Source organism: Zonotrichia albicollis, chromosome 5 (assembly GCF_047830755.1).
Source record: "Zonotrichia albicollis isolate bZonAlb1 chromosome 5, bZonAlb1.hap1, whole genome shotgun sequence".
Lineage (NCBI taxonomy): Eukaryota > Metazoa > Chordata > Aves > Passeriformes > Passerellidae > Zonotrichia > Zonotrichia albicollis.
Window position 1 is genome coordinate 73,270,095 of NC_133823.1, and position 25,430 is coordinate 73,295,524.

The following is a 25,430-nucleotide window of genomic DNA, read 5'->3' on the forward strand; positions in this document are numbered from 1 at the left end:
TATCAGGAGCCTGCAAAAAACAAGCTTATTTTTCATGACCATATTTTAGCTCTTTTCTCAGTAGAATTTACAAAATGTGTTCCTTCATTTCCTCCTCCCACTCCCAAGTAATTGGTGACTGCAGGGCAAAGGCTTCTTTTTTTCTGTAGCTGTACACTTTATATGTTACCACTGTCTCTCATGAGTATTGTGGAATCCAGGGTGATGGTGCACAAATGGCATGTGGTCCTTCATGAAAGCCACCAAATTCTCACCTCTCAGGAATTCCCAAGCATTTATTTTAGGCCAGAGCAGAGTACTCACTGAAATGGTGCAGACTGTTAATGGTCATTAAGTTTTTATCTGTTACACTGTTCTAAGAAAAGTAATGTTTATACCTACTTTTTGCAGTTCTGCTCAGAGAGGCAGCGCTGCTGGTAATGAATAAAGGATGAAGAACATATAAATTTTAAAGGCCAGATTGCTTCAGAGATGCTTCCTGTAAACTTTTCTTAAGAGGTTTCCAGAAGTGGAATGACTTGGCAGAAATCAGTTCTGCAGTGGAAAGATCAGATTGGATGTAGCTCTAATTTTGTGCAACCTATATCTAGTTACAAATAGGGTACAGTGCCTACATACATACATATATCTGCTTGCATATAGGGAATAGTAGCTGCCCCTCTGCTTACTTTTTGCAGAGCACATCCAGGTTTTGACCAGAGTTGCCTTGCCTTTTGACAGGCTTTGCTGGTACTCCAGGATACCTTTCTCCAGAGGTGTTACGAAAAGATCCTTATGGAAAACCTGTGGATATGTGGGCATGTGGTAAGAAGTTGTTCTGAAAGTCATATTGGTCTTAAGGGTCAGAAATTATATCCAGGGTACATGATACTGTGCATCAGAAAATAGGTTTTTAATAGAATTCAGTATTAATTTCTAGCAGAGGTCATTGGAATTTTTGTTACCCTACAAGCTTCTTTTTTAAAAAATTATTTACTAAGTTCTGTTATCATGGCATTCTTGGCCATGTCTGCACAACACACTTTGAAAGAGTATTCAAAGAATAGCTGCAGGTGTGTGGTGCCTCATTAGTTGTAAACACACCAGTTCATACTGTGAGCTGGACATTGAGTTCACAAGGAGCCTAAAATTCAGTCTGACCAATATACCCCATCTGCAGGTATAAACCACAAAATTAAATGTTTTCTGAAGTGGAGGACAGAGCAATTGCTTTATCATGCACTTCTGAAAACTGCCTTCTGAGGCACTGGCAAGTGGCAGCTCTCCAGCTGAGAACAGGGGCTGCTTTCCTTATTTCACTTCTGCCCACACGTAGTGTGTGGTTTATCTATGAAAACACTTTTCTTCAGTCAGAGGGCATCATCTCTGTCAGACTAGCAGGCGGTCTTTTCCATTTCCTATTGACCAAATACAGGGGAATTTCAGTTTCCCAAATTTGCTTTGCACGAGAATAGTTATAACAGAATCTTTCAGACACCAGTATAAGCCGTGATAAAGCCATAAGTAAAGAATGCATTTTCCTAGAACATCCAGACTCATGGAATGTTATTTCTCCAGCTAGATAAACATTTCCAGTGTTCCTAATCTGATATTGTCAAATGGTCATTATTGCCCATGTTTTCCATAAGAGGTTACCTTGCCAACCCCACTTGTACTGTTTTCCCCAGCCTGAAGGGGCTGTATTTCTCCCATCCCAGTGGCTGGGATGATGCTCACAAGCCTTTTGTTTTACATGGTTGTTTGGTGCAAAATTCATTTCTGCAGTTTCTTCCTTGACACTGGTGTGAATTTTCTGCAGGAGTCATTCTGTACATCCTCCTGGTGGGATACCCTCCCTTCTGGGATGAAGACCAGCACAGGCTTTACCAGCAGATCAAGGCTGGTGCTTATGATGTATGTACCATACTCTGTCTGTTCAGTTATTTGTAATTGTTTCCTAGAGGGAAAAGCTAAGAACTGATGAGGTGGTGGCATATGAATTCTGCAACATTATCTAATCATATTATGTTAAACAGACAAGATGATGGTTGTTTATAAATTATGATGCGGTAAAGGCAGAGCCTTATAATTTTTAAGCTCTTGAACCCAGCAGTGGATCCCTTAGGTAGAATTGTGTAAAGATTGTACAAGACAATATACATATGTGTGTATTTTTTTCTGAAGTTCCCCTCACCAGAATGGGACACAGTGACTCCTGAAGCAAAAGACCTTATCAATAAAATGCTCACCATCAACCCAGCAAAACGTATCACAGCATCAGAAGCACTAAAGCATCCATGGATCTGTGTAAGTAATTTCCACATGTTCAGTGATAACTTGGCAGGCAAATCAGTTTATGGTTTACTTCAGCATGAAGTACTGAATGTGTTTAGAGAAGAACTTCTGTTCTTGTTCATGCAGCTGTGTAACTATAAATCGTTAAATTATAATTACACAGATATGATCAATAGTGGTCTGTATTTATAGAGATCTCAGCTTGGGGTAAGATTTTTGCAAATTTATCTTTTTTGCCTTGACTGTGTTGTGCAGAATGTTCCCTGCGAAAATTAGAGTGTTATTTTAAATTCTCAGTGAGAAGAGAGTGGAGGAAAGTAACTTTGAGTTAGGTAATGCTTTGCATCTTCATTTCTCTGAAGTCATTCTGATAAACATGAAATGTGCAGGGAGGGAATTATGGGACTTGTGAAAAGTCAATTTGCAGGTAGCAGAGGCTGCCTGGCTCTTCCTGGATCCAGCACTTTTCTCTGTTCTCAGTACATTCCACACCAAGACTTTTCAAGTGGACTTTACACATGGAAAAGACTAAGAGGAACACAATGGTTTAGTCAGACAAGGTAGAAATTAAAGGACCATGGGTTGTAATATATGTGTTGTAGAGTAAACAAGCCATAAACAGCTGGCTGGGTGCCTTAAAATAATTATTTTCTTCTTCTCTCAGCAACGTTCTACTGTTGCCTCTATGATGCACAGACAAGAGACTGTAGATTGCTTGAAGAAATTCAATGCAAGAAGAAAACTAAAGGTAAGAAAGAAAACTTTTGCTTGTGCAAAACAAATGGTCTCTGTGCAGAGTTTTTCTAGATATTATTATTAAATGACCTGTTGATAGAAGATCAGCTTTTGGCTTGAAGATCTTAAAATTTCCATGAAAGTGAATAGAATTTGGCTTTTCTTTTATAATTCAGAACTATAATAATCCTCTGTATTTACACAAACTAAAGGTATGCTCTTGAAGGAAAATCCTTAAGGTTATTTTTCTGAACTATGCTTTGTTTTTTCTTGGCCAGATATGATAACTTTGCAGATGTGAACTTGTCTAATGTGTACATTACAAATAAGCTCCTATTCCTCCCTAAAAAAAAGAATCTAAGAACAATAGTAAAGTCTCTTTCATGTTAATCTCTGTATTTTGAATAATTGCTGAGCCTCTGAATACTCCTGGCTTGTGCATTACAATTACATTACAGTTGGCAAATATTTGGATATCAAGATTGCTGAGAGGTGTGTAATTAAGATTAAATTATGATTTATGCACTCATGACATGGCATATGAGAGGAAGTGCACAGATAATCCATTCTCTCAGGGTTGATTCAGTAATTAGTGCCATTTACTCGTTTATTTTCCTTTTTGTTGTGTTGGCATTAGGAGTTTTACACATGTGTGATGCTAATTTGAGAAAATGTGTGTGTACACAGGGGGCCATTTTGACAACAATGCTGGCTACCAGAAATTTCTCAGGTATGTTCATTGAGCTCCAGATTGATGCAGTCTTTATATTTTAATGTCTGTGAAGGCTGAGGTCTAATTAGGACTCATTCAGGAGTGTCTAGGTGTAATATATATCATGTTATTTCCTGTGATGAGGCAAACAAGAATTTAATCTCTTTGGGCCAAAGAAATTCTCTTACAGGTGACAGTCTGAATTTTCTGTAGAATTTGAGCTCCTTCCCGGCTTTTTGGTTGTTACCTGTCAAAGACAGGCAGCATTTTCATGCCTATTTTGGTGCAGGCAAATGGAAAGTTATGCATATAGCTCCACATGCACAGGTATCACCAAATAACATTTAGAGCTTATATATTTTCATATATGTGAAAAGCCATTCCATGATTCTGTTGCACCCTGTATTAAAAATATCATCAGTACACATTCATCTCTTTATTGCTTTGCTAAGGGGTAAGAAATGCAGTAACACGAGTCCCTATTTTCTTTCTAATGCCCAGCAGTGCCTAGCTGGTGTAAGAAGAGTTCTTTCCTCCTCATGAAACAGTTTTGTCCTGATGGCTCTGGAGATTTAGATCTTACACTAAACAAGCTCTAATAGCAAAAGCTAAAATTGCTCTTAGCAGAGTTAGAATTGTCCAAAGTAGTAGGATTGCCAGAATATTGATGCTGTGTTCAATTTCTCATTTTGCCATTTGAGATTTCCAGTGAATAGTGAAATGGAACACCAGATTTAAAAATCAGTAATTTTATATATCCTCCTACTCTGTGATGTAGCTATTGGAGTGTAACATAAATTACTGTACAGACAAAAACATGATAGTGCTGTGGGCATGTTTCGAATAATAATAAGCACTGACTCATCCAAAAACATTACATAATCACAAATGCAAGAACAACTTGTTCAATTTGCATAGTACTTGCAATACAATTTCTTTCTTAGTTAAGTTCCCTTCTTTAGTTCACACCTTACACAGAGGACCACATTCATCTAAATTACCTTGAGTTAGTGCTTAATGAATTCCAGTGTCTCCCAATTAATTTAAAAGTGGGAAGGCTGTAGGCTGTCCTTTTTGTAAAAATGAATTGCTGTTAAATATCAAACAAATCATTCCTCATCCCTTTTCATAACTGTCACTGTCTATATATGTAAGGATCAAATTCAACTTCCACGAACCAAAAAAGCTGAAGTAATTTTAAACAGTGTTTCAGCATGAAAAGCAAACAAGGGTTTTTGGCTTTTTTTGGTTTTTTCACCTGACATCTCTTGTTTTACACCATAGCCACCTGTGTTTTTTCTCGATGACGTTTTATTTTTTCGGTTTCTTTATTCATTGTATTTCATTGCAAAACATGCTTATGAAGGTCATTTGTCCATAATGATGTGGTTATAAAAGTGTTTTACTTTCCTTTTTTTTCTTCCTTTTATGTGGAATGTGTATTTCTTGTGAGGTAAGACCCTCAGCACGTGAAAGGAACATCTTTTTTCTCTTCTCAATCCAAGCTGCTGTTTGTCCTCAATCACTTTAATTTCTCCATGCTGTCACAAACCATTTGTTTCCAGTCTGCTTTCTGGCCTAGTAGCACTGCCTTAGGTTTTATTTTTAGCTCTTGCTTGTAGTTGCAAGAAATCTCTCATTGTGGGCTTAATTTAGACTCTGCCGATTGCTTTGCTCCTGCAAATTCTTGAAATATTTGATTTGTGTGCAGTATCTGTGATTAAAGAAAGATGAATCCAAACAGTGTTAAAAATCCATTGCAGCCAAGCCCAGCAGAGTGGTGGGATGTGTAGCAATCCATGCTGGGCACACTCCGAGGGACACAATGAATACTCAGTGTTATTGCTTGTGGTGCCCCCATTTACTGCTTCTCATTTACCTGTTTACATAGAACATGTAGTCTTTGGCAAGCATCAAAAGAACTCAGAAGTTTCATGCACAAATTTAGTGAAAGGACCTACAGCAGTCTGTAAGAATTAATTTATGTTTTCCCATATATTTATAAGGGCTAAGAGTGTAAAGCAGGCTTTGAAAGCTATTAACTTCTGGGTTTTTTGTCCTTAGGTTTCAGAAATATCTCCTTCCCATTGCTTTCCCTAAATAAATTCCTGAAGGTAATGGAGTGCCCACAATATTTGTGGTAATGTGAAATCTAAGGCCCTCTTGCCTCAGGTCCTGAAAGCACACATTGCCTCAGGGAGTGTCCAATCTCCAGAGTATGTGGAGAGCAATTTGGTTTCAATATTTACACTTATGTTCCTTTAAACGAAAGCATGCAGTGGTACTGCTGCACAACACAGGCCAATTTATTGTGGTTCATTTTAGCTGTGAGATGTGGCTGTGGGGGAGGTCTCATGGTAGTGTTGGCTGATGTCCATAGTTATTGAACTGCACTTGGAGGGCTGATATATTAATGAAGTCAGAAACATCAAGCTGACCTCACTTTCCAGGGTTTATTTCATGTAAACAGCAAAATAATGGACATTAGTCATTTCTTTACAGTTGCTGAGGTGATTCTACATTTTCTGTGCTGTAAAATGAGCACTTAGTGCAGATGTAGCTCAAAAATAAGCCACAATTACAAGAATTAGCTTTAAAGATAAACCAGACACTCAGTAACTCCCATATCCTCAGCCAGCCTGAGCAGCCTTGGGCATGTGAGGTCCAATTGATTTGGAGTTTTGGGGGTTTTGTTAAGATAAGAATGCCAGTACTGATGGTAGCTCCATGTTGGGACTGTCTCCCCCATATATAGAACAGCAATTTCTTCTGACCTGAGCTGTGGAGCACTTTCTGATGGGAAGATTGGGTCATAAACAACAATAAAACCCCAATAACAGCAGGCTTGTTGTGTAATTTATTATTCTTCAAGTCTTTGGCAGTGATTCATGAAGCATTTACGCTTTAGTGAATAGTTTATATGGATTTGCTAGGTCAGCCAGCATGTATTTCTGCTGTGAATGTTTTCAGGTTCAGAGCTGGGCTGTGCTTGTTTGCACGTTAGCCTTCCAAATTTAGTAAATCCAAATTGTTTGATGCTGGTTTTAAGTGGTGGAATTTAAAGTCTGGCACATGAATAACATTATGGCAAATGAAATTTTGAAGAAATTTGATCAGTGTGCAACATGATTCAGAAAATAGCATGTTTTCTTCATTAGGAACTGAAGCAAAGCCTAGAATTTGTTATTATATCCTCACAGACAGCAGCCCTCCGGAACAACCCTTCACTAGCAAATCATTGTTCCTTTCCTCCTTTCATGCAGGGAGGCTGATGCTGTCATGGTGGGAATGGCAGAGGGGCTTTATGTATGTTGGTACTATCACTGAGATACCAGTGGGCTCTGCACACACCTGGGCCAAGTCCCTGCCATCAGGAAAATACCTTTTCACGTCTTATCAAACTCTCCCTATCATCCAATAGGAATATATTGCAGTTGTGAAAATGGCTACAGCCAAAGCTGCTGCTTTTACACTCGCCCTGCTTCCATTTCCTCTCTGCCACCCAAGGAGCTCTCTCCTTGTCACCCTACAGCTTTGGTCAATGGAAAAAGAGATGTTTGATAATCCTAAGGACTGGTGGTTTCCTAAAGATTTCATTCCCCATGCTCAGAGAAACAAAAGGAGGAGATAAAAGCTGAGGACGTAGCTGGAGCAGGGAGGCACTGGGGGTTTGCTGTGCAGCTGGGTGACCTCAGGAGAAACACCTGACACTGAAATTATTTGTCTCATTTTACAGCAGCCAAGAGTTTACTGAAAAAGCCGGATGGAGTTAAGGTAGGTTCAACACCTGCTTTCCATTTCAACGATAAATTCTTAGTCTCCACCTGTCTGTAACTTCTGCCAGGTTTTAGAATTGATTATTGCTATTTCTTTCCTTCATAGATTCTGTTAGTAAGTACCTCTCACTAGCTATTTGGAGTGGTTCAAGTTAGTAGCTGAAGCTTAGAAATGAAATAAAACAAATACTGGAAAAGCCAGCATTAAGTAAGCAGAAGATAGAAAAGTACTGGAGAAAATGCTTTTTCTTGCTTTTTTAATGAACAATGATTATGTAATTAATGACACAGAATTATCAGTTAACTTGTGAATAATGGTTTGGTGGTGGGCTTTTTAGGCATCACCGTTTATGTGCAGCTCTGTTGCCTCTTTGTTTCCCCTTGACTTTCCATTAGATTTGGTGGAAGACCAAAAGTGTCCGTGTAGGCTTGGCTCCACATGAGGTGTGTTCTGCCAGATGTACTTGCTATATTTGGCAGAACTTGAGGGGTTTACTGTCTCAGATCAGCTCATCCTGACTAAGAGACCTTGCTAAGAAGGGAACATTTTGGCAGCTTTCGTACATGATTTAGAGCTCCTGTTCTCACGTCACCAGACCCTGCAGGAGGAGAGATGCTTCACAAATGAAAGTTCTGCATAAATACTTGGGGGAAAAAAAAGAAAAGAAAAAAAAACCCCATTCAGCAGAAAACATATTTTGGTTTTTTTTCTCAGAGGACTCTTAAAGACTAATGTAATGCTATAATGCTTCAAGCTTTCATTGTCAGATTCAAAAGATATTCTTCTGTGCTCTGTATGTTTATTCAGAAGGGTGTCTTTGACCTGAATTTTAGTTTTCTATTTAATCCTAATGTCTTACTTTAACAAAACATTATAAATACTTGTTTAAATACCACATTCACAGTATATTTGTGCCTGCTTTCTGACAAATGCACTTTGCCAATCAAAAAATCCCGAGCCTGACCCCCAAAGAAATGAGTACAGTACCATTGCATTGCTTCTCCCTGCCAAGCAATGGAGGCCCCAGTCCCATGGAGAGGCACACTTGGAACAATTCTATCACTGCTGGAAAACCCTGACCATGTTTCATTGTGGAACAGATAAAATTTATGCACTCTCTCTGACCAGTTTTCCTTTCTAAATATCATTCCTCCTACAGGTCTACGATGCTATTTGTTCTGTCGCAATCTCAATTATAATATGGGAAACAATTGTTGCCAAAATTTTGCCTAAATTTCACCTGTTGGGATTCAGTTCTTTGGTTTTCAGCACGTGTTATGTATCTGCTGTTAGTCTGCATGGTCATGTGGAGCAAAGGGAGTAAATGTACATCTGGGGAAGGGAAGTCTGTTTTTGTCATTGCTGTTGTTGAGATGCTGTTATTGAGATATTCTGTAGCATTTTTCCACCCCTTCCAACAGCTGTAGCTGTCTTTTTCATATTTAAAAAAAAAAAAAAAAGCCAAAAGAGAAATATACTGTACTCCATGCATTGATACTGCAAATCCAACCAGTCACGTTTTCTTCTTTTCCTTTCTCTCTGACTGGTCAATTCAGAAAAGGAAGTCCAGTTCGAGTGTTCAGATGATGGTGAGGATCTTTATCGACAGATTTTTTTTCCTCCTGTGAAACGTTCACACTTAGAAATCAAGCAGTTGCATTTAGCTTTGTTAACTTACTGTGAGAACTGCAAGACTTTAAAGTACAACCTTGTGAATTTTAAGCCTGCAGTTGCTATATGCCATCCACAGTGAATTGTTCAGCCATTCTTTCAAACAAGTCTTTACTTTTTTTTAACCTGGGGACATAAAAAGCCAAAAAAGTAGATGTAACATCAGCCAATGCAGCTGTTCTTAGTAAATAAGAATAGTAACAAAATAGTAATCTTGTAACAGCCTTCTCTTTGTTTTTAAAACCTCCTTATTTCCAAAGCTAATCATATTAATATTGTAAAATGTAACACAAAACAAGTTACACAGTGATAGGATGTTTCATTAATTGAGTCACCGTAGCCCAAGCTGCCATGCTAAATGCTCAGGAGTAAAAAAGCCAAATTCCCAGCCTTCCCACGCTTCCCAGCTCCGCAGCCCAGGGCTGTGTCCCGAGGTGTCCCAGCTGACAGTCTCAATAACTTCCCTTCCTCCCCGACCTACTCTCCATCTTGTGCTCATTCGGGCTCCGTTCACCGACACGGGGACTTCCTCTCTTGCTGTTGGTGGTGGGTTTGAGTGCGACCTTAGAGGTGCTCGTGAGGAAGGATGGGCTCTGCCTGCTGCTGCTGCCAGCAGAGAGAAGGCACAGAGCCCTCATCCACACCTTCCACGGGGAAGCCAGCTCTCCTTGGGAAGCAAAGCCCGCTGGTCAGGCGTGAGCAGCCGGGCAGTTCTGTAGGTAAATCCTCTGTTCCTTGGGTGAAAGCAGAATTCCAGTGGCAGGAGCCACAGCATCCAAAGGAGGGGCGCTGGGAAGGTGCAGTGTGATTATTGCCAGGATCCCAAACTTCAGGTGTGCGTTAAGTCTTTGGTACAGAAGTGGTGTGTGAAAGGTAAAGCCCCAAAATACAGGCCTTATTTGTTAAAGTATTTTCATATTCTATGGAAAAAAGGCCAGTCAGGATACTAGAGTTGTTCCCAGCTGTTTGGAGTGCGTGTATGTCTGTCCTGCACTACTGTCACACCTCAAAGTGACTTTTGGCAAGTGAAGCAGCAATAAAACATTCTCCTTCACAACAGAAGGACACTGCTTAAGCACAAATCAGCTTTGAAGGAACTGTTTCATATGACAATATTGTAATTCTTTTGGAGTGGTTTCCCTTTGGTGTTAAAAATACATGCAAGATGCACCATGTGTTCCTAGATTAATGTCTCTTTCTATGAGAGAGAAAGGTCTATAGCTTATTGCTGTTTTCTTGCAAAGTTTCAAAGGGTTTTACCAAGTTCTGTTTACATGGAAGAAATAACTGTATTTTGAATCACGTTCTCTCTCTCTCTTCCTGAGAAGTGTTGGATTCTCGATATCTTACTGAAGAAGCTTTGAATAGATTTCCTGCAGTTTACAGCAGTAGCTGCAATGAATATTGTTTATTTTCATAGGGCTTTCACCAAGGGAGTATGGACCAAAGCCTGCTCTCCTTACTCAGGCAAAATTGGAATTGAACTTTGACTGGATTTTCCTTATGTGTTCAACCAAGAGCACTCATTTGGGATACCACTTGGGTTTTTGTATTAAGCTGCTGCTGAATAGGGCTGTATGAAATCTGGTGAAATCTTCATTTCTTTCCTTATGTTTTTCCTTCGTGTCTATTTGCTTTTTGCTGGAGTCTTTTTAATCTAGTCTCTTGATGACTACACTGCCACAAAACTATGAATCTGTAGTTACGCGACTCAATATGCAATTTTTGTCTTGCTTGGAAGGTTTAGTCTGCTGTCAGGCAGCTTTGTTTGTGTTCCCACTCTTCTACAGATCTCCAGTAGAATTTTCATTTACTGAAATGGGTGAGATTTTCTTTCAAGTTTTTTCCTGAGTAAGGAGTTCAAAGTTCTGCCCATCTCAGAATCCCATAAATACCAAAGCAAGTGAAATACTTGCCAATACTTAAATGTCCCCGTGGAAGACTTCATGCACAAAGGTGTTTGTTCTCTCCCTATCCTGACTTCAGACAGTCCTACAGCTTACAGCTGTAATTGTGCATAGAGAAATGAAATTTATTTGGCACTAAGTAAGCCAAGTCAGAGCTTAATCAATTGCATCTCAATACTGACTCATATGTTCTCTTAATGACAATTTCTGCAGAAATATCATTGTTTAAAAAATAACTGCTCTTCATCCTCCTGCTGTAGAGCATCATGAATTTTGCTTTAAAATCAAAGAAATTCTATATGGGAAAACAGTATCTATCACAAGTATTATTAAAGAACATTTAGTGTCTACATAATGTTCCCTGATTAACCAACAAAACTACTTTATATTCTTCAAAGCTAGTTAAATGCTGGTTAAAAATTAGTAAATGTGCAGTCTGTAATTCATTACTACAAATCCTGTGGACATTTCCATAATTTAAACATATCCTAAGTAAGATTCACTTCAGCTGCAGTCTCAGTTCCTGAAGTCCACAAGTCAGCTGCCATGCCTGGCCCAAAGTAAAATAATCATCATAAAGTGCTGAGGACATGGAGTCTGGGAATTTCATTTCTTTCCATTCCGTAAAGTTAATTACATTTTTAGGAAAATCCATCTACAAAACAAGTTCAGGCATTTCTGGTTTTGCTTTGCAAACTTACTACTAAGTACTAAGACTAGAAGGTTCAGTAGAACTTGGTTTTTTGGATTAAAAGTCTTTTCAGATCATCTGTATCTATACACCTAGTTCTGCATGATGCTTTGGACCACCCTTGTTAAAATTAGATATGACCAAAATGTACATAATAATTTTTCCTCATTATTGAGAGAGGAAAAAACACATCTTTCAAACCAGTTTGACAATACTTGAATCTTGCTTCTTAGCGCATGTAAAAAGTGGCTCACTACATTATTTTTAGTACTTCTGTTCTTCCCATACTCCATGGTATTAATGAAAGTTAAAGCTTAAAACATGGATGTAAAGGATCAGGTACTTTGAAACTTCCTGCTGAACAGTTTAATTAGTACTGATAAAAGCCAGAAGGTGTAGCCCTGTGCTAAGCAGAGATATTGTGAGGACCTGTATGTAAAGTTAAACAGAGAGGTGCTGATGGCTGGAGGAAGGCTGCAGATACCACAGTGGGAAACCTGCTGCTTCCAAGTCACCGTACCAGCACTGAGAAGCTGCCAATGATTTTCTCTAAAAATAGCACCACAAAAGCTCAAGGGGCACAAGGCTCTTTCTAGCCTCAGTCACATTTATTCCAAAGTGGAATCAGCAGCCAGTAAAACAAATGACAGATTCTTGAAGCACTGCAAATACTCAAATGTTATTTATGGTAGGGATAATTCATTAGAAATAAAGAACTATGGAGTGCAATGAGTGAACACCATTGCATGTCACGAAATGGCAGTGACTATTTAGGACTTTAATTCTTTATTCTTCTTAGACCTGCTTAGCTGCTACTTAAGGGCTCTCTGCTAAGTGTCTCAGCTCAACTCATCCATCCCTTATGCAGACCTTGGTGCAGGGCTCTGGCAGCACATGGGCAGGAGCTGCCAGCCAGCTCCTGGAGTTAGTGTCAGCGTTCCTGCAAGTTCCTAAGTTCATCTTTCTGTATTCTTTATTTCCATATCTATATCTATCTATAGATACCGATGCCTGTCTATAGATGTTGTGTCAGAGATATAGATACGGTGCCTACGGCGAGTTCTAAGGCCTGTCTGTTTCTGTTTTCTGCATACCTACAGATAAACAACAAAACCAACGTGGTAACCAGCCCCAAGGAAAATATTCCTACCCCGGCGCTGGTATACCTGGAATTTTCCTTCTCATGCTGTCTGGAAGTTTTTGACTGTCTTCTGTTTGTTCTTCCTTTTTTTTTTTTTTTTTCCCTCTTTTTTGCTTTTTCATGCATTTACTCTGTTTGCTTTCTAAAAACAGGTTTTGGAAAACCTTTTTGTTTGAATTATGCTGTCTTTTTTTTGTGAGGAAACCCATTAGAGCGTGTTTATTGACAGAAAATGTTAAATGGAAGCTGGATGCGGTAGAGTCATAGCATTTGTAACCGTAGCTGAGTTTTTTGCATGCTGTGCCAGAAAGTGAGTAGAATGCGCTTGGTGTTGCTCTTAGCTCTTTGCCTGATGACTGTTGCCACCTTCTAACGCTAACCTTTTGCACCAACAAAATCTTTTAAAACCAGCTCTTTTATTTTCTCGGCTTTGTCTCAGTTAAAGTGTTGACATCCAGGAGAGCTAACAGGATTATTACTAGGCTGCCGTACAACAGACCTTATTCAGATTTTCATTCCATATTTCCTGAAACTCAGCAGGACTTTGCAAGATTTCTCTGGGATCAAGAGGCATCTAGAGCTAAACATTTTGCTTGTTCCTCTTCCATTTAAATCAGCAGGAGACATTATACATTAATAAGCTCTGCTAAGGGCATATTCCAAATCCAAGTGATGTTCCTGCATGTTTACTGCAGTCTGGCTTTTATTAATAGCCCAATTTCTAAGGCACCTGTGTGTCACGGGGCTCACCAATGTAAATGCCAGTGCCAAAGTACATCATGTTGTGACTTCTTGTTTCCCATGCACATATAAAACTTTGAAAATGGGGTAATTCACACACATTAGGAAGCATTTTTCCTCTGCAGTTTTTTTGAGCAGCTGGCACTGAGGCATGCAGTGAGTTCTTCCTAAGGCCAGGTCAGCAGGTTGCACGCAGGAGTTTATGGCAGTCTGTTCCCAGACAGAGCAGTGCCCAATGGCCCTTGCTGAAAGCGTGCTGGCTGCTGTTTCAAAGATGATTGAACCTTTTTTTAAAAGAGTTAAAGCATTTGGGGAAATTACACTTTTAAATGGCACAAAGATCTCTCACACTTAGTTTTATGCAGCTCTGCCAAGGCAGGAGTTGAGAGCAGTCCACACATTCTAAACCATGGTAGTGCCTAGGGGTAGTCATCCTTAATCCTTATCAATCCCACTGTATTTCAATTCGATCACTTCATGCTAATGCAAGCAAACATGATTAAAGAGAAGTTATTAATGCTTAAAGATGTGTGGCTGCCCTGCCTGTCCAGGTTCAGACAGGAAAACCCACAGAGCATTTGGCTTGCTCTCATCCAGAAGAGCCTCTGCAGGTCCCCAGAGCTTCAAAGCCCTGCACACCCTGGTCCTGAATAAGGTCTCTGCATGCTGCTGCATTAGGTGAGATGGCCTTTTTTGCTGGCTTGCTGTTGAGGAAATCTGTGTTAGAGACATCCAGTTTCACCCCCTGGCGACAGTTAACATTTGTTTTAACTCTTGTCAGTGTTCAGCATTTGTGAGCTGGCTCTTCTTGCACTCCCTCACACCAATGAAAATGTATTTACCAATGGGAACTCTTTCTCTCTTTATTTTGTTCTCGCTCAGGAGCCCCAAACTACAGTAATCCACAACCCTGATGGAAATAAGGTATTCAGAAAGAATCAACTCCATCTTGCTTTTCCACACCACACATTCCATCCACTATTCCTCAGCACAGTAGGGCCGTTCCAAGAATTTGTGGAGGAAAATCTCATTCCTGCATTCATACACCCAGTGTCTCTCGAGCCTGTTTTCATCCGTGTCCATCTGCTGCGTGCGTCCTGCTGCTTCTGAGCTCCTGAAGCTCTTGGGGGAGTCGGTAGCACTGGGCAGAGCTCAGTGCCCTGTGCAGCCCAGCCCAGGGAGCAGGGGATCTCTCTCATTTCAGCCAAAAATGCTGCAGTCTAAGGGAAACCTAAGAGTGCTGTTCTCAGAGTGTGGTGAGATGATCCCCGCGAGTTTTACGCGCAGCCGTCACTCAGACAAAGATGTCATTTCCGTTTATTCCATCTGCTGTTTCTCAGCATGCTTATACACTGTGTCGTGACGTGTCTTTGCACAGGACTTTGGTTTTCTTCCATAACATCACTGGGCAGTTTCCAAAAAAATTTCACATTTCAAGTGACAAAGAGGTCTTTTGATTTTTATGTGTTTTCTTCACGCTCTTTTTCTCATGTGTTGTGATGTTTGCGTCTGGCAGCTGATCCCTAAAACGTGTTTTGTTTTGTTTTGTTTTTTTCATGCATGGACTTGAAAAGGGCCAGGAAATACCATCATTTACATTAACACATGTTCCTAGGTTTCCTGAAAAGAATTTATGCTTCAACAAGAATTTCACTGTTTGCAGTGCTGATTTAATTCACATCCCATTTATCTAGTCTTAACTCCCTGTGGTTATCTCATAAGAGAAGGAGTGGGTCTGAGTGATGACATAACGCATGCAGCCATTCCTCCAAGCATGGAAGTGCTGATGGTGTGTGTTGTGCTTGTGTGTCCCAATCCTTTGTCCCCTGCATCTGTCCTACACAGAACTTGTGTTTCCATGTTACTGCTCTTTGAGCTCCCAAGTTGAAACTCATAGGCCACCAGCAGCCTGTGTTTGAGCAGCAGGCTGATCTTTATCGCTGAAGTCCACTAAAGCCCAGAAAACCCAGATAAAATATTGGCATGACTACATCTACTTGATTTTATTACATTATCTCAACAACTGAGATACTCAATGTCCCAAAAGGTCACAGCAAACAAACCAAGCCCTTAATGTGGAGAGTTCCTCCTAAATTTATCTGAAAGACTGATCCTTGTAGTATGGCAACTGGAGTGGATGCTTCAGTGTTAGAGGCTACATCTGCCCTGTGAGCTTTGCATGGTGTTTACAACTCATATTTGTGTGAGGTTTTTGTTCACTTGTAAGTACTTTATCTAATGTTTGAAGTGCTAGAGCATGATACGTCCGTGCAGAGTGGAATGTCTAACACAGCCAGGGCAGGGGCAGCATGGTGGCTCGTTCAGTTTTGTTTGTGTGTGACTTAATTCCTCTAGTTTGACTTATCAATGCACATTTGGGTTTGGAAGGTCTGAGTAATGCATTAGCCCTCTTGAACGTTCCTTTGGCTCAGCCTTGTGAGGACACAGTAAATGAAGGGCACTGGCAAATTTACCTTTCATTATGGAATTGTAAAATCCTTTAAAGAATTAAATACAGTACCAGTCCTGTCTTCTGTGTCAGATAAAAACGGATCAGTTAATCTTTTTTGTTATTGAGCTGCAAAAAAAAAAAAATTAAATTAACTTTTCAAGAGAGTACAGAGATAAAAAACCATCTAGCTTAAAACTTTCCAGCTCTCTGCAGGTGTTAGATTTGACAGTGCCCTGTTGAATTTGCCCATTATATTTCATGTTTCTGGTAATTAAGGAAAGGCTGAGATAGAATATCCTTGCCTTTTTAAGTGTGATGGCTTAAGAATAAACTATCTGATAGATGAGTCATTCCTCTGCATGACTGGTTGGTTGAAAAATACTGCTACAAAGATGCCTTATTTTGTCAAAGTTCTTAACATACTTTCATCAGTTCTTCATCTCCTTAAAAAAATCACAAAAACCAATATAAAAATGAGATAATCTAATCCAATATGCTTCTGATCACTGTCATTTGAAAATACATTGTATAAGTCACACGAGCAGGAAATTGGTTGTAAATTGTAGCTTGTGGAAGCCTGCATATTTGGAAGGTGAAATTGGAATGGAATGACTTATTTTGCACAGCTGGTTTAATCACTAAGCTTAAAATGGCAAGCACTCCTACTTGGCTGAGGTAATTCATACATTCAGATGGACTTTGTAGAGTTGGACGTTAAAGAAAAAAACCTTTCCTGTACATTCCTGTGAAGTAAAAGCACCAGAGTGCAGGAATTGTGTTTCTGTTCCCTCCTGTGGAGAATGGCAATGTTTGACATCCATTTCAGGTGGAAATGTCTCAATCAGTGTGTGACCATTTGTTTGTGAATGACATCCCACCCTGCTTCAAGGCTTTGCATGACTCCTGTAACTAATCCTGTCATTTTCCTAAGGCCTGCCTTGTTTTGTACACTTGACTCATGTTTGCTTCTCAACAGGAATCTACAGAGAGTTCCAACACGACCATCGAAGATGAGGATGTGAAAGGTATGATTTCATGCTGGAAATGGTTGGAGAAGCAGTAACATGAGTTGTGTGGTTGTATTTCAGTGGGCCATTAAACACAGGAACCCCTAATGAATTTTAGGAGAGAATAGTGGGTTTCCTTCTTTAGAAGAAATTACTTTAGATGTGTTTGAGACTTAACTGTAACTTTTCAGTTCCCAAAACACCATTTCCCATGATGTTTTGGGATTAAGAGTTTAAAGTTACTGCTTTTTGACTAAGATATTAGTTCCAGTAATAATAGAAGTAGATTATAAATGTCTAAGTCAGTGCTTTGTAACATTTACTTAGTTTATGTTTAGCATGCCATTTGTGTTTTGGGTTTGGTTTTGTTTTTTTTTTTCATGTCACCATTTTTATTTTTATTCTGTTCAGATGCCAGTGTATTTGTTTGGCTTCCTTTTGTTCTGTCCATACACTTATTTTAATCTTCTTTTTTTCTTTAAAAAACTGACATCAAAACTTTTTCATAAACCTGGTTTTGTAGCTTCACAGATAATATTTGTTTCCATTTTTCCCTGCTCTAAACATTATGCTGTGATGTTACACATACCTATTTTAATAGCATTATGTTTTAAAATGCAAAGGGTTTGAAAAAGGGAGTATTTGGTTTGTGTGTCTTTGATTCACAAAATAGGTTGGCTTTTGACCTCAAAAACAATGATGTATGTACAGATGAAATGCGGGCCAGAGGTGATAGTAAGATAAAACAGGGAGAATGGATGCAGCAAAGTGGTGGTGGTTTGAGTTGCTGTGAAAGGAGAGAACAATTACAGGGATCTGCAGCTGATGCGTTGGAAAACACAGTGTAATTTACCTTTAATCATAATGTTTTGTATTTCTTTCTTCAAACTATTTGATGTATTTAACAACTAAGCTTATGAAATGAATAATTTAATTATAGGGCCTCTGTGTGATGATCTAATGTAGTGTTATTACGGTAGACTTTCTAGAAAATTCTGTGTGAAGCTTACCACATAGAATTGTACCTCAGGGGATACAATTATACGAAAACACAACAATGAAAATAATTTGCCTAATTCTTTTATGATTCTGCAGTATCATGCAGTTGGATGGCCACAATATATGGTATTCCCAAACCAGAAAAGGGGATCTTGCCATAAGCACAGGTCTGAGGAACAAGATCCTGTTTGTGTCTTTCCCTGCAGTGTACAAGGATTTAATTTTCTGTTCATTTAAGAGACAAATATATTCTCCCTCTTATTAATTGTTCATGAACTTATGTGTTTTTCACTTTTTAGTATTCCTCTCACACTTCCCATCTTTCCTCTGGAGACTGATGTTCATACTGTTTTATTATAAATTAAAGCTAACAGTGCCCCCAGGGTCTAATTTGTAGAGTGATTCAGGGAATAGGGAGTCCTGCATTCCTGACACCTCTCACAAGCTCAAGCTTCCTGCTCTAGCAAGACACTTAGGAAAGATTATTCCCCCCACAGCCAGATTGAGTCCTGGATGTATGTTTGTAGGAGAACAGTGAGAAAGCTGGTCTCTTGTCAGGAACAGCTACTAGAGATAAAATACTGATAGGAACAAATGGATTGCAGAGGAAGGAGAGAGAATTCTCCAGGTCCTTCCATGTATGCTCAAGATGACTCAGGATGTTTGTCACCATGTTCAGATCCAGAAGGAATGCTTTGCACCTTGGATGATAAAGAACGTGTAAGACCTTTTTGCTTTTCATTGCAGTATGGAATAGGCCCTGTCCTTGCTGGGCAGGAGCAGGGGCCGTGGCTGTAACTGAGCAGCAGGGTCAGTGTGTGCTTTAAGGCCACAGCTCCCAGGGAATGGCCCTGCAGAGGCTGTGTGTTATTCCTGTGCCGGTGTCCCAGTGCTGCAGGCAGAGCCAGGGCCCCTTGCTGTGCTGCAAACACCCAGCTCTGCACGGGGGCTTTGTTCTTTGGGGCTCATTGCCTCTCTGGTTTGGGGTGCAGCATCCTCAGCGTGCTCGTGGCTCTGTGCTCTGTGGGAGCCGCTGCGTGTGCGTGTCCGTGCCAAGTGTTACGGATGTTAGGCTTCATTAAGGCAAGGAGCAATTAAAAATATCTTACATCACCTATCATTAATGTATCCTCCGGATCAAATTCTCCTGCTGTCTGTCAGGGGTGCACCGAGCATTCTCCTCTCGTGTCAGGATCTCGTCCCGTTTTCACTTTTGAAGGCAGGTGTTCAACTTGAAGGCAGTAAAATCAGGCTTACTTTTCATTTTTTATTTACTGCAAATCTTAGTGTCTGTAACTTTGCCTTGTTTACATGTACACTTACCCCTTCCAGGACTGGAACATATTTCTTTTAGTGGAAACACTGCTTGCCAAACAACAGTGAGCTTTCATAACTCAAGCAATAAGTTAATTATATTATTTGAGTCTGACATGGCTTGAAGCTGTAGTTCAAGTTCCCTGCTAAGATAAATTTCTGACATTAACCATCGATCATGGGCTTATCTACATGACAGTGATCCCTCCTAAATATGACAGGACAAGACAGGAAGAACATGCTGAGAACTGGACTGCAGACAATGCCTTCTTCTGGGATTGCTTGTGGGATTTCTTCTTCCTGTAGTAATGAGACTGGAACTATTGGGCAGCATCTCTGTAATATGGGTTTGATTTTTCAAGTAATGCTATGGAATAGCATCGTTATTTTTGTCCACAGATTTTCAGAAAGGTGAGTTGTTAGATGGACAGGAGATGTGAATTTTTCATGGTGTCTTTTTGCCCCCAGAGACAAATTAGCAAAAGCATTAGTCAGAATCATGCTTGGCAATGGGGAATTGCTGAGCTTGTAAGGCACTTAGAGATTTGACAAATTGTGATTTACCTGTGCTGCTTAATACATCTGGAAGGTATATTGCCTCAAAATATTTAATGTATTGGTAATTAATTGTATACCTGTTGACCTAATTTGATTTAATGGTAGAAAGAAAGCAGTTTAAACTATTTCTTTTGGAATATACGTTCCTTAAAAATCATTCAAATTTCTAAGAACAGTTTTTCCAAAGCTCTTTCAAAGCCCATTGTGTCTGAGTACCAGATACAGGGGTAAATCTGCGCTGGCATCTGAACAGAGTCACTCACACCTACGACCTTTACAACTGTTCTTTGGTACCCACACTGCCCCTGAAAGTACATCATTAACATTGTTTGTGTGCTCAAAGATTTTCGGAGTTCTTGCTGCTTCTAATTAAATTATCATTATTTTTCTTTTGGCCTTTCTTTTTTTTCTTCCTTCACATGTCCTTGACCCTCACACAGCCTTCACAAAGGAGGAGGACATGGAGAGGTTGAGTTCCACCCACCACTCCTCCTCTTCCATTGCTTCTTCATCCCACTGGTCACCACCCTTGCCGTGCCCCCGAGGCCGCTCCTGCTGCCAGTGCCTGCTGAGGAGTCTGATCACACTCTACCTCTTCATCTTTGTTTGTTCATATGTTGTGTTTCTTTCCATCAATTCAGCGGGCAAGTCCATGAGAAATGCAAACTCAGAGAGTCAATCGCTTGAGTGTGAGCTCTCCCACTCCACTCCTTCCTCTGTACTATGTAAGTTGAGAGACTCATCTGTCAGATGATCTCCTCTGTCTCTCCTCTTCCCTCCCCACCATCTGACAGAAGTTCCAAAAAGGTCAATTTCTGTGATCTGCCTGATCTAGGAATGACCTGTGCTTAGCCTTTACAAAAGTAACATTTTTTAGGTATTTTTTCCTTGTAATTAATTGTAAAAATATTTTCATCAGCCATAACAGCAGGATAAAAATGTCTGTATTTCAGACAGCTGTATCTTGCAGGAGTAATCTTTGCAATAATTTTCAGCTTAGGGAGAGAGATTTGCCTCACCTCTTCCTTGGATCCTGGATAGGGCCTCAGCATTAATTACCTGTTACATTTATTATATCAAGTTCCTTTCTTGAGCATCCCCATTGATAAATCAGCCTTGAAGCTGCTGTGGCAGGTGTTCACGTGCAGCATTGATAGGACAAGCAGGAAGTGTCCTCCTCTGCTCAGGAGGAGATCTCTGATGATCAGGGACCAACTGATGGCAAAGGAAATCTCCAGTGTTAAAATATGAGAGGGGAAAGGCACTCTATTGGTAGAATACACCAACAGCCCTGGGTAGAGCATTTCTTGTTTGTAAATTAACTCAGAAATTCTTCAGAAATTCCTTGGAGGGGCGAGACCTTGTAACTTGAAACAGGGAATGACTTGCTGGGAATGAGGGTTCTGCTTGCCAGGTTCTGATCCTGCAGCCAGCATGTGTCAGGATTGTTGCACTGGTGGTAAGAATGGGAATTTGCACAGATAAAAGTGAGATCCAGGCTGGCCCTTGGGAACAGGGACTGTGTGTTATTGGCCTGAACCTTATTTTAAACATGAGTATATTTTATATATAATAATATTTTAAACATGAGTTTAAAATAAGGTTCGGGCCAAGAATATGACCTTATTTAAACATGAACCTTATTTAAACATGAGTGGAATTTTTGGTGGGGTCAGCTAGAGCAGGTGGGAGGAGCCAGTCCTGGAGGGGATGGGCTGTCTCTGGTCACAGCTGTTGCCAGGTAATGCCAAAAGCACAGCTTCATTCTGTGGGAGCAGTGGCACAGGCTCTGTCAATGGATGGGTGAGTGTGGATCAAACTAGAAGTGCAAACACTGCCTGCACAACCAGCCCAGAGCCAGGGAAAAGAGAGGAATTAATAGGAGAGATCTGGGCTGTGTAACACGGAGGGTTGGCACATCAGGAACACGTGCCATAAGGCTTTGTTCCATCCATGGTGCATACCCACACAATGCCCTTCATGTGCCCAGCATTTCCAGATCTGAGTGCTGGCAGCCTCACATGTCCAGTTCCTCTGAACTAGTTGTGATTAGGTAGGAACACAGTTTAAATGAAAATAAACAGAGCAGCAAAGCTTGTTAATGTCTCATTCATCAAGACTTGAGACACCATTTCTGGAGACAGCAGGCAGATTCCATGAAATTGTTGGGAAGTCACAGTGCAGTGTCTTGTAACTGCAGTGACCATGATGCAGCTTTGAACTGAGACTGCAGGTGATTTATCATTAAAAAATAATCATTTGCCAACATTTGCTATGCTGTATCAATATAAGTGTAATTTTTTTAGTGCAGTGGCATAAAGAGAGAGCATCTTTAGACGTAATTGATTCCATACAAATAAATATATACTATGTATGGCATGTGATAAATTGCTTAATTTGAATTGAAATAGACACATGAATTTTGTTGCATCTGTTTTGTCAGTACAGTGTGGAAAAGCTCCGGGATATTTTTTTCAGATATTTGCCTACATAGCTGAAGAATTGAACATTTTTTAGGGCAGTTGCAGGCTTACCAGTTTTCAGATAGGTGGGAGATACCAAATAACCCTGATAAAATGCTGCAGATCATCCATCCATTTCATAATTGGATGAATCAGTGCTATTCTTTGGAATTGGCGTGCTCTAGGAAAAAGATGCACATGTGAGATGACAGCTCAGATGTTTTAGTCCCTATCAAACTTTAAGGTTCAGTGTGGGCTAAGAGATAAATGCTGGCGTTCTGTGTGCTGAATCTTGATGAACTTCTTCAATGAGAAGTTCCCTGGAGCATGCCTTGTCATCTGATGGTCTAGGTGGTTTGTGTCGATCTGAGACCCAGTCAGTCGTTTATTTTCTTTTCAGAAATTATTTAGTTGGAATATTTGTGGCAGAAATTGCAAGAAAAGTTATCAGCGGAGAATTTTCAAATATTGGTGTCATGAGAATCATTTGTAGGAACATTGTGTGATGTTCAGCAGTCCATGCTGTAAAGCTGAATGAAATCTGGTACATCCGCACAGCCAGAACTTGTTATACAACACAGGGTAAAATTTCCAGTATCTTCCTCTTTCTTTTCAGACTTTGGTTATTTCCAGAGCATAGAAATAATTTGACTGGCTGTGTGCTTTCCATCTAACTGGTGTTTGTTGGGACAATGTTCAGGTGGGAAGTGAGGCCAGGTTCCCCCTGCTGTGCTATTCCATTTTTCCATTTTAGCAGACCGCTGTCATCTCAATACCAGCTGTCCTGTTTAAAACAACAGCACAGCGGGAGGATTTGTCCCCCTGGATTTAACTCTCCTCCACAGCGTAGATATCTGTGTTTGAGATGCTTGTCTAGACTGCCTTTAGCCAATGCAAATAGGTCAGATGAGTCACACTTGTCTTAAAAATCTATTTTAGGATATGATGAATTCTGCCCTGAAAGTGCTGATTTCTCTCCCTTGACTTTTAGGGAGAGGAGTTGAGAGAACAAACTCACTTGTCTGTACTTATATGTGTCCAGAATGCTGTGAGATTAATCCAATCTGAGGTGTACAGAGATCCATAGAGTTAAGAGTACCCAGTTGAAAAGTTTTCAGGGTTTTTGCCTTGAGAAACAACATGTGAGCAAGTCAGAAGCAAAATCATTTTAATCATCTCCAAGTGCATGTGCAAATATGGAACCAGGTTACCTTGTTCTTCTGGAGAGGTGCTTCTCTGCTTAGGCAGTGCAGTGCAGGCATCTGAAGGGTTGATGGCAGCAGAAAGGTGTTTCAATATCTGCCTGAAGTGGTTTCAATTACTGTTTTCACTGGGATCACTTTTGAAAAAAATGATGGGTAATATGGTGGCCAGTGAGTTACAAGGGCTCTTCTCTTGTGTGTCAAAAACCATGAAGTTTTGGCTACAGATATTTCTGAAGGCTCCATTTTCACATATCTACAGCTCATTTTTATACTGCACGTTCTCTCTGCAATCAAAATACCAAAATATCTGTCATTTCTGTGTGATTCTTGTAGGTTGAGTTTATAAATATTTCTTGGGGCTACAGGAAGGGAAGAAAAGCCAGAGTTCCCTGCTGGAAAATGGCAGGTTTTGCTGCTATTTTATCCCTTTTTTTCCTGTGATATTTGATTTCACTGCCTGGGGAACTGCTCCTTGTAGGTTGAAAGTATTGATAGTGTTAGATGTTTTTTGCTTAAATGGTGTTTCTCCTCATTTTATGTTGTTTAAATCTTAATGTTAATGGTGGTCTTTAATTTAGAAAGATTATCCCTCACCCTGTAGCTGAGCAGGGAAAAAAGGTAGTGCAATATAGCTAGAGATTAATGACTCATTTAATTTAACATATGTGCTGCAGCAATGCTGAAGAAAACATTTTAGCCAGTGATTGGAAATGTTCTTGTTTGTTCTTTTTCTTATTATTTCGTCTTTTTATAGCTCTTCTTCATAATATTTTTGTTTCAACTGCCTTTGTCTTAGTCATATGCCTACTCACTTGCCAAAGCAGGGGGTTTGTTTTTTTAGCTGCTAAACCCCTATTAATTACCTTAACTCCTTCAGCCAATGGGGGAAAAGGTGTTGTAAGGAACAGGTCCATGGCATTTTCCGCAGTGTATTTACTTGACCCATATTCTGAGCAAAGAATGTCAAAGCCACCATCTCCTCCACACAAGCTTGCTAGGTCTGCAGTCTGTTTCCTTCTGGTTTTCAGGAAAATGGCTCAGCACCTTTGACTTGTCAGCAGTGTTCTTCCCTCACACCTCAGCTGTTTGAAAGACACCAGGTGTATTTTTGTTCAGTTATCCTTTGTGTACAGAGTACATATTTTATGCTGTGGAAAGCCATTGTCGTATTCTAAAAAACTATAGATGGGTCAGTCTTTCTTTACTTTTTGAACTGACTTTGACCACACTCTGTGGAAAAAGTAGCTGAACCAGTTTTACCAGAATCTCATTACAGTTGTCAGTTTTGTTTAGGAAGTTTAGTTGCTGTAGTTTTATTTAGGGAGTCCTGACTGCACATCAAATGAAAAGTATAATAGCATGAAATCGCCACTGTGCATCAAACAGCATAATTGTCCTAGAATTCAATACAAGCCAAGTTTACTATTGGATAAAAAAATAAATAATGAAACAGTCAAATGCAAATGGTGATTGTAAGTGACAGTTATCTGGCAGATGGGAACTGGCCAGATGCCTCTTCCCTAATGCCTTGTGTTGTCCTTGTATAGTTTGGAGTGTGTGTTTGGATGGAAAAAAAAAACTGGAGTGATGGAAGAGCACGTTATGTGGAGTCCATCAAACTCAGAATGAAAATTGGATCATTTTCTTACCACTCTAAGAACTGCCAATTATTTGTGTCAGGTGCTGTCTGCAGTAGCAGGACACTGCTCCTACCAACACCATTTCACCTTAGTTTATGTCCAGTGCCCTCCCTATTTCGTCCTCTGCACTAAGGGAAGGTGCAG

The 25,430-nt window shown here is 40.0% G+C and overlaps 1 protein-coding gene across 19 annotated transcripts in view; it reads left to right on the plus strand.

Moving 5' to 3' along the window:
- Positions 1–25,430, plus strand: part of CAMK2D (calcium/calmodulin dependent protein kinase II delta) — a 120,694-nt gene that overhangs the window by 84,924 nt on the left and 10,340 nt on the right. For 4 of the 19 annotated variants that reach the window (XM_074542081.1, XM_074542080.1, XM_074542082.1 and 1 more), the window contains 10 exons: positions 721–804; positions 1,799–1,893; positions 2,164–2,286; positions 2,939–3,022; positions 3,697–3,739; positions 7,458–7,495; positions 9,055–9,087; positions 12,868–12,927; positions 14,532–14,573; positions 17,078–17,126. In XM_074542081.1, the coding sequence (XP_074398182.1) occupies positions 721–804; positions 1,799–1,893; positions 2,164–2,286; positions 2,939–3,022; positions 3,697–3,739; positions 7,458–7,495; positions 9,055–9,087; positions 12,868–12,927; positions 14,532–14,573; positions 17,078–17,126 (651 nt within the window). The remainder of the gene's footprint in view (positions 1–720; positions 805–1,798; positions 1,894–2,163; positions 2,287–2,938; positions 3,023–3,696; positions 3,740–7,457; positions 7,496–9,054; positions 9,088–12,867; positions 12,928–14,531; positions 14,574–17,077; positions 17,127–25,430) is intronic. The other 15 variants (XM_074542086.1, XM_074542087.1, XM_074542085.1 and 12 more) reach the window with 7 other exon arrangements.